Source organism: Ambystoma mexicanum, chromosome 1q (genome assembly GCF_040938575.1).
Source record: "Ambystoma mexicanum isolate Mex_15411 chromosome 1q, UKY_AmexF1_1, whole genome shotgun sequence".
In the NCBI taxonomy this organism is placed as follows: Eukaryota; Metazoa; Chordata; class Amphibia; order Caudata; family Ambystomatidae; genus Ambystoma; species Ambystoma mexicanum.
This window is the reverse complement of record NC_090922.1, coordinates 841,132,621-841,145,961: the sequence shown is the minus strand read 5'-3', so window position 1 is coordinate 841,145,961 and position 13,341 is coordinate 841,132,621. Positions and strand designations below refer to the sequence as shown.

Below are 13,341 nucleotides of genomic sequence, written 5' to 3'. Positions count from 1 at the left end.
CGCAAACGAGTGTTAAAGAAATCATTGGAACCTTGTCAACAACCAGAACTTATTGAAGGCACTGATTTACTATCTGACTCCACGATCCCCTCAGTAACGGGTAAAATCCTTGAAGATTCATCTGTGGTTAGTTTGTGTATAACTCTAAGCTTTTCAGTAAATGAAAAAGGGGATGGGGAGGAAAGAACTAAGAACGGTCTTTCTGCCCCACTTGGTAATCCTGACAATCCTGATTGTCAGCCGACTCAAGCGCCCGCTGATTCCAACGCTGTAGCGCAGTTTTCTGTGGCCCTCGAAGCCGCTCACAATCAAACAAATGACGCTGGGGAGTTCAGCGTGTGAGAGCAAACCTGAAGGAGCAGCTGTGCCTGCCTTGTTAAATAAAGTTGTTTTGCACACTGATAATCCACTACAAAGACCTCTATTAACATTACTCGATCTACCTCCCCTTGATTCGAGTCTATTAAGAACAGTTTCACCTACTGACACAACCTTGATGTCGTCGAAGCAATTCACTTCTGAAATAGCTGACGAATTCTTCTCTCATTTTGAATTAATGGATGCAGAGCTAATGGAAGCTTCCCAAGACGACGTTGGAAACGAAACCCTGAATGATTCCATAGTAACAACGCCTACAGTCATGCCAGTTACGCTCACTGAAAACGATGACGTAATTTTGGCTGGCTGCTCATCAGTTGCCGACATCGTCAGACAGAACATCCATCAATTGAACACGAAAGAACAATCTGAAGTTTTCAACCAAGTGGATAGTGTAAAGACAACTTTACAAACGACGTCACACGGCATTCATAACTACACAGAGTTCCGATTTGCCGAAGAAGATGTGATGCCATGCACTGGCCATCTACCATTAGGCCGTGCGTAGCCTACTGCAAATCAAAGACTTCCAGTTGATCCACCTCGCCGTAATAACGATGCTAATACTGAACAATTGAAAATATCTCGAGTCCGGTTGTGTCTCGATGGGAAAGTGCCACAATATTGCCCTAACACCATGTGACAACCGATCTTTGAATGGTGTAGCGGATCGATCTTTAAGCACATTGCAATCCAAGCTTCGAGTGCAATTCCATAACAAGAATTCATCGAGTCCACTGAGAAATGGGGGGATCACGGTCAAATTCATTACATTTATTGCAAGACACCGTGACAAACGAAATCGGGAATTCATCAAAAATCAGTGACCCACAATCAGACTGCAAATAGTTTGCACACATCAAAACCCAGTCTTTCCTCAGCTGCAGCAATGCAGATATAGAACAACGTTTTGGCAGCCTCATCTGCAGCTTTACTTCCATTCTTGAAGATGTACGAGTCTCTGCACGAGGCTTATAAAGACCAGACTTCACTCATTACAACGTTAAAGGAAAAGATGGATAACTTTGACTCTGTAACAAACTTTTTGCAAACCCAGCTGACACAAGAAGCAGAACGCACATTGCGTTGGCAAGAGCGACTAAGCGATCTCGCTGCACGCCATCACTGTCAGAACGATACTTTATCGGATGGCTTGCTTGATGCTGTGAAATGGATGCGACATTTCTGTTATGATGGGCCTAAACATCGAGTCACAAAAAAATCCTTTGTCTGCTGTAAATACTGACGTAACTTCTGCCGGCATGCGCCTAAAACCAATTCAAGACCCGAGCAAATTACAAGAACGACCAATAAACAGAACATATGTTGTATTGACATCGAGGCCCATTGCTCAAGCAAAACTCCCCTCTGGTGCGGACACTTCAGCTGGAATAACAGACTTGGACGCACCTCGCCATGCACCTTCCTCTGTCCAAACGATGAGTCAACAAGCCAAAGGCCAAACTTCAAGCTCAATCTCTGTGATGCCTCTGGTCTCTTTTGGAATCTTTGAAGGTTCAGCTAAATCGATAGAGGCCACCACGAAGCTGGTTGACAGCACTCCAATCTTACAAATCCATGAACCAGTGCTTGGGAAAAGAGGTCCCGATACCATGAAAAGCGTACGGACTCTGAAGTCACGGAGTTTCATCAGAAATGTATCTGCAGACGCCAATTCGGGTCTATTCAACCGAACAGACCCGCCCAAACCGGGCGTTCAAAAAATCGCTCTTGCTGAGGACAAATCTACAAAGGAGCCTGGTCACATTGTTGTACCTCCTAGCAAACGACAAAGAGTCGACTCAGCCTCGGAAAGCATCACAAGTAAATCATCTAGAACCATGATTGACATCTGTGATCTCTCCACATACTCTGATGAAATTTCAAATGATCAACCCACAATTAATCCCCGTGTGGCCCTTGAAGCCTCTCACGCTGGTCACCCGCAAACTTCAAAATCTGAGGTGCGTTGGGACAAGAAGTCTGACCATAGGTCAATGGTCTCTGAGCAAAGTTCTAAAATGCCCGTACCACTGAATCCCAAATATGCCAGATCTCAAGAAAACAAGCAAGACCGCTAATCCTCACGTGCCTCTACATCTTTAAGTCCTGGCACAAGTTCCTTGAATTGTAAACTGAGATTGCAAAATCTACATCAGGAAGACCATGACTTGAATTTGAATCGCAACAATGTGCTGAAATTATTCACTTGCATTCCATCGCTTCGCACAATAATGTCAGACGATGTTCGAATTGTCGAGTATGCTACCGAAAGGTGCTGTGATCAAGTCCTGTTGCATATAACCTCAGCTTCAGTTCGTAACAACATTCTGAATGCTTCAGACGAACTGTTAGTTTTCAGATTCGACATATCCGTTGAACCGACGAGCATCGGGCCTGACACGCCCAGCACTAGCCTGAGAAGTGCCTCTCTCAGCAATCAAGAGCAAAGACGCGCTGACCTACGTCGAGCAATGTCAATTTCAGACACCAAAAGACCGCATACAAACCAGGCCTCTAAAAACGTCACTCATAATGACGTAGCCAGACGGCATTAGCCATCAGCGACTGCAAACGAGTGTATGCGATAATTTTTATCCTGGAATACCAGAGGATTCATTCACCTATTCAATAAATTTGATGTATAGTTGGAAAATGTCTGTCATCTACCTCCAGGAGACATGGTTGAGTGAGCCACCGTCCAGAGACGGATCCTTGATCCTACCAAACCCTGCAATTAAAAACACAAAGGGGATGTCCTCCTTCTAGCTTATTGATGATGATCAGGATAAATATTTGGTGGCGGCTTACTGACTTGTTCAGCCCCAATCCTTTTGTGCAGGGCGCCTTGCTTCAATCTACCAACGAAAACTTCGATACAAGGAAGCACCTGCTCATCCTAAACGGGTATTGGAACTCGAAACAAATAAGCACAAAGTCCTTCCTCGAACCAATGACTTTTTATATTGACAAAACCTTACTGCACCATAGGAACCTATCAATAATCTGTGCCGGTGACCTAAATTGTACATGGTTCAAATACGACCTTGTCAACCAGCTGTTCAAATTGGTACCCTATGATGAAGTAACCAGTTGCGGGCATCAGTGGAGCCAGGCACTATGCAACTGTAACATGGTCAACGGACACGTTCCAGGTGATCAACCGCCCCAGAAAACGTGGTCTGCCCATAAAGCGCAGTCAATCATTGATTATTTTTGGGTTTCCCAAAATTTATTCGAAAAGGACTTGATGCTCACAATATCTACTATGTCAAAGAGTGACCACAACCTTCTTCGGCTGGCTTGTATGGTGGAATGGACAAGCGAAAGAAGAAAACATGACATTCCAATTCCTGTAAACACTGGTGGTAATCGCCTTAGGATTGACAGTTCTAAAATCCAGAAATTCAGTCAGAAATTTCTCCAACACGAGGTAATGTCGGTTGAATATGTTCCCTTACTTTCAGACTTTGTCACTGTGAAAGTTTCAAACTGCATCATGGGTCTAAAACACAAACATTTGTCGTCTATGATACTGACTCAAGCCAAACGGGTGATGTGACGCGACGTAAGAATTCTGAAGAAGTCTCGAAACGCAGCTACCAACGTTATTGCTATCAAAACTGCAATTCACAAGCGTTGTCAAGTATATCGAAACTGGTTAAAATCTCAAAAAACAATAATTGAGCAAGACAAAGCCGAGATACTAATGAAACATCTAGTCCAGAAGAACTCACGTGAAATCTGTGCAATTTTGAATACAGGTAACTCAAAACATCAATCTACCCTGTCCAATGGGATCGACTCTGCTAAATGGGAACTTCACTTTGCAAAGATCTTTAGCAACCCATTCCATGAAGTAACCAGAGTTGCAGAACATAATTTGACATCATGGGGCCTGCAAATATCAGTTGAAGACATCAGAGCTGCAATATTGACCTTGAAAAACTCACATGCAGCAGGACCAGACCTAATAACAAATATCATGCTGAAAAAGAATGAGGAGGAATGGTCAATTTTCATCGAGTCATTGTTTTTACGACCGTCATCCTCAATGACGATCCCAGTCTCTTGGCGTGAAGCAATCATCCCTATTTACAAAAAGGGCAATCGGGCGGATCCCACCAACTATCGCCCGATTGCCCTGCTGGACACTATTAAGCAACATTATTGCTTCTTTCTTACGCCAAAAGCTAGTAGAATGGTCAGTGTCTGAGCAAATTCCTGACATTCAGCAAACTGGTTTTACCAAAGGTGTCGGTGTGGACGTAAACCTGTTATTAACCATACTAAAGCTTGAAAGTCTGAGGGAAAAAACACGACTATACTTGGCTTTTATTGACCTACATGGTGCTTTCGACAGCGTCAATCGCTCCAAACTATGGCAAAAACTGATAAACTGGAACTGTCCCAGTGATTTGATTGAACCCATCAGAGCACTACATTCAAAAACGGTCATCAGCATAAGACTAAACAACCAGGGCACCCTACCTAACCAAATATCAACGAATATTGGAGTGAAACAGGGATGCCCATTGGCCTGCCGAGCTATTCAAATTGTTTATTTCTGACATCCCAGTTCATCGCAAAAACGTGCGTTGTTTTCCACCTATACTAAACAATACTGAAATCGGATGCATTATATATGCTGACGACGTGGTCCTTCTAGATCGGACCCAGATAGGCTTACAACGGCAACTAACAAATTTACATGAATATTTGAATGACAACGATTTAGCGTTAAACACCGAAAAAACCAAGATCGTCATTATTGGTCGAACAAACATCAAAAAACAAACTCCATTCACATGGAAAATTGACAAACATCTGGATGTAGTGAACTCAATAAGATATTTGGGAATCACATTCAACAGTTCACTTTGCGAACATCATTGGAAGATCGACATGACACGCCGAATGATTCAATTTAGCATACAAGGCCAGCTGTTGAATAAAACCTACGGGAAATTTACATTAGCTCCCGTTTTGACCTTCTATGCTCAAAAAGTAGTCCCGGCCATCACCTTTGGGTCAGAAGCGGGTGGAATATTGATGTCTTGTTTTGGCAGAAGCTGGAAGGTATTTTCTGGCGGCGTGTTTTGAAGCTTCCCTCCTATATCTCGATGATTCAGATAAGGTATGAACTTTCATTAAACTCTCTTCACGCCTGCGTCATGTGGAAATCTCTAATGGCACTGCGGAAGATGAATTTGATTCCCACATTGCCAGCATTTCAAATTTTTTCCACGAGACCAGGCTCATGAAAATCAAAACTTTTAGAAGAGTGGAAACAAATCATGGAACTAATTCTACTTGGCGCCGATCTGACTTTGAATGACCTTATAATGAGACCACAATCTGCAAAACAAAAGTTTGAACATTGGTGTTGGATCCAGAACAATGACCAACGTCTCAAGATGTGGACTACCTTAGACTCTGGAATAGGAGCGCACAAGTTAAGTGTCCCAAGTCGATACTTAACAAACTGTCCCTCTCGACATCACCGCGACCAGTTCCTGAGATTTCGTTTAAACGCTGTGAAAACCAAAGAGATGCTGTGGCTTCGTCACTCGAACGAAATAAACGACAACATGTGTCGCTTCTGCCTGAATGAAACTGAAACCTCTGAACATCTTCTTACTGAATGTACGCAGATCATACCAAAACGGATGCTGCACTTAGGAAACCATATCCCTGCGATCTCAAGTGGCCGAGATTGGTGGTCATATGCTGTGGCTGGTCATTGTGTTAAACTGAGCTGTGCCGTAGTCGATTTTGTAGACTCATTACGACTAGAGGCAAACTTATGACCAATCCAAGACCTCAGTTTTCTCGGGCACTTAAGTTGGAGCAGCATATCATGCATTGTTTTAGTAAAATTTAAGAATGTCATCATGTTGCAATAAAAGTCTGATGCCACAGTGTTCGCACTGAGGCATATTAGACTGATGTTTCAATTAAAAAAAAATAATAATAAAATGTATTTGGTATCAGGTAATATTATCCCCATATATATGGTTGCCGTAAATAATATCGCCGGGAAACGGTCGCAGCGATATTACATGGGTGACCATATATATGGGGACAGGGGCAAAAAAAAAAAAATTAAAAAATGTTGCCATGCAATAATGTTGCCACAAAAAAAGGCCATTTCTCGGAGATATTTTTGCATGGCGAGATTTTTGTGGCGACATTATTATATGGAACCATGTATTTGTATTTTTTGGTAAGTGTCCTTTACCCTGTGTGCTCATTGAGGTCTTTCAGTCACTCTCACCCCTCCTGAGACCTAGTCTTGACTGCCGCCAATGCTACCTTGATTGGTTTGGCTTGTCCAGAAGGTTGCCCTGTTCCAAGAAACTAGGCTGGCCTTCTGAATCTCTGCCCACCGGGGCAGAGTTCAGAAATCCGTCTCAACACTGACCTGCCAAGAATACCCTGATCTATAGCTACGATATCTGGGTGACCCTTGTAACACTTAGTGATTGTGGGAAACAGTTTGTAGCACAGTGCTTGTATGTCGGCATGCATGCTCCTATGGCAACCCAAAAGTGGTGATAGCTAAATTGTTGTCATCCTAGTGTCTCTGTAAAGGCTAAGCCTATATAATATCTCTGTATACACCACACCCTACAAAAATGTCATTGTGAAGATGGAGTTGCCTTCTTGTGTTAACAAGTGGCTGCACGGTGCATCCCAAATGTGCAATAGCAGACAAATCAAGTAACTTGGAAGTAAGCACTAAAGTCTTGAAGGGGATTTAATTCAGCTGGGTATGACACTGAGACCGATAATCAAGAATTGTGGAAGTTGAGTGAGTGATAGAAGGGGAAGGGGCTAAGTGGGAAGACCTAAAGCAGGCAGTATCAACAGATTTGCACTTTGTCACTCATGCTTTGTTTTGCTACTTGATATTTGCAAATCGCTAAACTACATATTGTCATGAGGATTTTATTTTGAAAGTGTTGTTTTCACGTGGTGTTTGCCTGCAGACTGTTCAATGTCTTGATTTTCCCATTCAGCTTTGGAAGTTAAAGGAACCACTGCTTATCCAGGATCCTACGATAGAGGTCCCTCCAGATGCTGTACGGTACCATTGTCTTCGCAGCCTGCCACTCATGGAGATGGGGACCCTGCTGGCGGTGTTTGTTGAGAGCATCATCTCCCCAAATGAGTTCTATGTCCGTGTATACAATGAAGATACCCCTGACTCTCTGGAAAATATGCTGATAGAGATGAGGTGAAGGTGTTGGGTGACCATGGGAGTTGAATTGTTGTCTGACTGGACTGCCATTGGTTGGTAGATAAACATATTTCTGGTTAGAGGGCAGGGTTAATGTAGGATGTTACTAGGAGTTGATTTAAAACAAATGCATTTTTGGGCAAAGGAAGTGGCCTCTGTCAAAAGTTAGGTGAATGTGATTGAGATCAAGGTGGCAGATGTGGGCCGACACCTATTAACCACCTTAATGGCCCTTGAAAGTACATCCATCTGCATCCATGGCACACTGGTGGTACTCCTCACTGAACACAATCACAATAACATTTCTTTTAATCCCTCAGGCGCTGCTATTCAAGTGAGAATATCTCGGAGCGCTACCTTATCCCTCCCGACTGGCTCCAACCAGGCCTTGTTTGCTGTGTGCGAGTTCAGGATGACGTGTGGTGGTACAGGGTCATTGTACACAGAGTCCTTAATGAGCAGGATGTTGTTGTATTTTATCCAGACTATGGCAATCTGGCTACTGTGAGAAGGGCCTGGCTTCGACTCTTAAAGTAAGTACAACTTTTAGAGGGATTTTTGATATTTATTTTCTTCTCCCAGGGAAGACTCTCTCTGTACACAAGACTGCATTGTAAAACACCTAATACTTTGTTGTACTGCATGTTTGTACTTCTGTATGATTTCAGATTACATTGCAATTGCATTATTTTAGAATATTTTCATACAAACAGAAGGATCTGGAAATCTTTGAAAATTATAACAAGGAGTTACTTAAGGAGTTGGTTTGTGTCACAAGCCCCAAGTGGACATCTGTTTTTTACAGTTTTATGCTGTTGCTTGAGGTTCTTGGAATACGATTGAATGCGTTTATTTTAATACTCATTTCTATTACCTTGAAATGTTCCTTTGTAAATAAACCAACAATGGGTACTGGGTTTTCATATAAGGCTGTTCAACCTGTAAACACAAGTTTATTACGAAACGTAAAATGCCTGTGAAATTAAAAAAAAGGGGGACATTTTGACAAAAATTGAAAGTTTCTGGAGCGACCTGCACATATTTGTTGTATATTTTATTGTGAATTCACTGTTGGCTACAATGGCATACAATTACCAATACTTCGAAGTAAATAAATGACCAGTTTAATCGTCTTAAGCAAAAAGAATCAAGCCTTTTCCATACATCCAGTATTTAGTAACACAAGCCCAAATGTACCTATCTGCCCCGTTTTAGACTCAACCAATTCTGTGCTGTCCAAACCTCTGTTCTCACTGAACCAGGTATTAAAAAACAGATCAGAGCAAAGAAACTGTCAACAATTTTTGATCCATGTCAGTCAAGTGATTTGATTCCTGAACAAATTGTGTTACTGGACCCAATGTGGACGAGTATATATGGAGAACTCTCTTTAAAATTGCAGATATGTTGTCCATTCCTAGTGAATTCCAAAGCTCAGACCACCATACCTGTATTGATGTGGGTCTAGGGGCTTTCCTGTTCTGAGCAATAGTGAGGCATGCTACCAATGAGTTGAAGGCCTTCTTAGAGGACCTGCCATCATGCAAAAATGGTCCTCGCCAACGTCTCCAAGGTAACCACATTAAAGTCTCATGGAAGCTTCAGACTCTGTTTGACATATATCAGTACTGTGGGCCAGAAAGATGGCACCACACATTTTCACCAAATGTGATATTAAAAGCCTTGACTAGATGACCTCTACTAGAGCAGTTTAACACCGTTTACTGTAGCTTGTGCAGTTGTTGGGTTTAAGTATCACCTCATATGTTTTGTGACAAATCACCAGATGTCGTCACTTCTCTCCATGCGGCCAGGGATGGGAGGCTGCTACCTGATAGTCCCCTCTGCAGATGTACACAGCGGGAGGATCTCATGGGGAGAGAACCCCTCTGGGGACTGTGACAGACATCTAGGGGAACGTGGTATGATCACATCAACTCCTGGCCCCCACGCAAATCTTATTCTACCCCGATACCTAAATACCCCATGTATGTGTGTAAAGCCATCAGTCTTGCATACACTGAGACGAAGAAGAGTCCAAACTACTATAGTGAGACTGACAAAGACAGAGACGAGGTAGAGGCACCGAACTATGAAGATTAACAGAAACATACGTTAGCATTCTAGTTCTCGACTTGAGGCCAATAGACACAGTAGTACAAAAAGTGAAGGATGACAACCACAATTGGAAAGAAAGGAAACTGAAACCAGGGCAAGGGTGTCATGCACCCTGGCTACCGCTGATTGTGAAATGATTAGGAAATCAAGATACCAGGAGAAGGGTAGTGATTTATACCTAAGAAAACGCCAAGTAGCCTGGGGATGGGACTCATTCCCCCAGGTTAAAGAAAAGCCACAGTCAAGAGAAGGGAGTCATTCTCTTGACAATTGAGAAAGCTGACCACAGAACCTTCAGCCAGGAGAAGGATGTACTTCCCCCTGGTATTGTGTGTGAAACCGTGAAAGCCAGCTACCAAACTAAGATCTCGGGGAAGGGAGTCATTCATCTTGACAGGACAAGTATTGTGCTGGGATCATTTTATCCATGCTAATGGAGTCATTCCCCCTGGTTCAGAACTTGCAAGGCAAATAAACCACAACCAGTAATTGTGATACCCATTCCATTCCAGGTGGAGGGAATCATTCTCCTGGACCTAGAACATTGGTGCAATATTTAGTTTAGTTATAAGTGTAAGGGACAGAGATTGGGACTTTTTGACACAGGACGGTGGACATTTTAAGTCCTAATGACATTCTAACAACCCTGTTAGCACTCGGGTTGAGGCAGGGAAACCTCTATTAAAGATAGGGAAAATTAGGTTTTCTCTTTATTTTCTGAACTAATGAAAGTCAATCAATCACTATGCCACCTGTGTGTCGGTCTCCTCCTTCTGTACAATTACAGTTTATATATTTTTATTTTGCCTTTGTGCATATGGAATGTTTAGCAGCCCTGTGTTGGGGATATTTTCATTAAGACCTGAGGTCATTGTCTATAGGTGTATCTTCCTGACTTATGTAGTTGGTGATTCTCTCAAACTCATCAGGTGCTCTTAGTGGTAGCTTAGCAGTAGGTGGAGTGGGGTGTTTAACAGGTACATGTGACGTTGGCATCATGGAAGGGGACACAGAGAACAGATCGATTCAAAGTTGAACAATCTTTTATTAAAGAAAATGTCAAGATGGAGTCGGGCCTAATTTGCCCTATTCTAAGGTCGTATTTCCCTACCTAAATAAACTAAGTAATGTCAGTGCCAGCAAGTTCAACGTAAAAGTCTCTCTTTGTCTAAATCCTATACTTGCCCTCACAACTAATACAAAACAATGTGTAAGGACGTTAACCATAATTCAAATAGTGTTCCAAATATAAGGTTCTGAGCTACTTCCAGCTCTAGCTTAGTAGTCAGCTTTTACTCCCAAATGTTAATAAGTTCACCACAGAGTTCAGCTTCTCCTTCTTTGATCATTAAAGGAAATTAAGTTCTAAAAATGTCAGGCTGCCCTTCCCGACGTTCCACACAGTTCCAAGGTAATACAGTTCCAGGAAACCAAAGCTTAGGGTCTCTTCCCTAAGCGTAATGTTAATATCAAAGGAAAGTATCTTAAAGCTTTAGTCTTTATACTGAATTTGCATAACCTAGGGTTCCCGTCCCCAAGACTGAGGTTTATCAATTCCTGCTTTCACTTCAGTAAGCTTCCTTATTGACATAAAGGAGCTCTCTGGCTAAAGCTCAGTTTCAGACCACAGATCCCACCCATTACAGGCTGTGCAACCTGGAACTTAATATTTGCTTTTCCATCATCCTTTGTTTTACCATTAGTAGCTCTCTGGTCTTGGCGCAGTTTTAGATCACACGGTCCACCCATTATAGGTCATGCAACCAGGAACGGTCGGGCTTCTTTCAAAGTTCAAGATTGGATTCAACAAACGGTTTTTTAAAATGTAGCTTCATAACTTTACCACCTTTTGTTTCTTTTCTTCAGTTTACTATAGGTGTTGCTTTCATGCAGTTCAATATCACTTTGCTACTGTATTCCAATAAAGGGCAACTTACTAATTTCACTAAAGGCAGCATTCAATAATGGTGACTTTTGTTCAGTTCATTCAATCTGGTATTCACCAAAAGTTCCTTTAACTTATTTCATTCAATTAGATATTCATTAGAAGCAATGTAGTTGGTTTCATTCCATATGTTATTTTTACTTGTTTCATTCAGTTTGGTATTCAATATAAGTAACGTTGTTCGTTTCATTCATTGCGTTAGGTTACTTTTCCTATTTCATTCACTTCTGAGTTTTATATAAATTTTATATAAGTAACGTGGTTTGTTTCATTCAGTGCGCAAAGTTACTTTCTTTCATTTCTTTCCTTTCATTCAGTTCGGTATTCAATATAAGTAACATAGTTTGCTTCATTAAATTGACCATTACTGCTTGTTCGGTCTACTTCGAGCGCACCTGGTAATATGTGTCCCAGACCCTTCAGTATCAGCGGCTCCTTTTCTCTTCATTCGTCTTCCGAGGGACAGCCAAATTGCCTGGCGATCCACTTCTTATCTCGCCGGCTGTTATGCAGAGCTTTGACTTTGCCTTCCTGCAGCGCCTGCTGCTCGCCTACCCTGTTTTTGGACCTGGAATCAGCATTCACCGAACAACAGGCTTCTCATGGCGTAATGGTGTCACGGCTTCCACTCCTTCTGCTCTCCAGATTTCCCCGGTCTGACTGACTGCTGCTGGTGACTCCACTTTTATGTGCCTGTGTTTGTCTAAGAGGTTGCAGGTGTGAGTCAAGGGTCAAGGAGACCTTCAGGTCTCTTCTTCGTCCCAGTACTTGAATAGGCAATGGAGTTAATCTGCACAGCTCCTAGTTGTTGCTTCCTCTCAATATTGTACTGCCTCTTTAAGGGGGCGGAAGGGGGGGGGTGAAGTGGAACACTTTTATAATAACCCATAATGGTTGGGGGAAGATCAGGTTGACTATCCTGAGGATAAGGGAGATACACCTGTATGAGCACGATATAAATAAAATATCATATATCATACCATGTCTCGACCAAAGGTACCTCACTCCCAATCCCCAAGGGTCCTTCACCTAGGTGATCCTCTGTCGCATGTCCAACCCCAGGGTCAGGATCCAATAGCAGTGGCCTTTCCCTGGCCACCTGCATAGATAATCCAAGGGGAGTAGAAATGCGTATACCCTCAGTGGAATACACTTTTCATTAATAGTCAATGAGGTAATGTCCATAAACTTATATACTCATAAGTCCTGTCCCTTTCCTCCATGCTTGTGGGCGCCCCCCAACATGGGGACGGTATCAGAACCTTAGGCAGGGAACAATTTTAATTTAGTATTGCATGCAGGGGCGCGGCCTCGGGCCTGGGAACGCACACCGAGCCCCACCCTCCGGCGCCCCACCTCAGTCCCTTTTTCTGCATGGATGTTGTGGGACCAGAGCTAGGCGCTTAGACTTTATTAACTTTCTGCTTGCTCCCCATTGTTTTGTTTTCTAATATTCTTCACCTCCCTTCGGTGCCTTGCCTCTCCCAGCGCATGTCGGCTGCCGGAAGATATACAAGATGTGCGTCCTGCGACCACTCGTTCCCGGCCTCGGACCCCCATGCACTCTGTCTTGAGTGCATGGATCCTGACCACCACTGGGATGCCTGCACCGCTTGCAGCGCTCTCGGTCACCGAGCATTGAAGAATCGGTTGTCAC

General features: G+C 42.9%; 1 protein-coding gene across 1 annotated transcript in view; it reads left to right on the top strand.

The window, feature by feature from the left end:
- The window catches only part of TDRD5 (tudor domain containing 5), a 2,293,977-nt gene that overhangs the window by 1,314,925 nt on the left and 965,711 nt on the right, over positions 1-13,341 (top strand). Inside the window, exons 9-10 of the mRNA XM_069641474.1 lie at positions 7,401-7,618; positions 7,942-8,154. Coding sequence (XP_069497575.1) covers positions 7,401-7,618; positions 7,942-8,154 — 431 coding nt within the window. The remainder of the gene's footprint in view (positions 1-7,400; positions 7,619-7,941; positions 8,155-13,341) is intronic.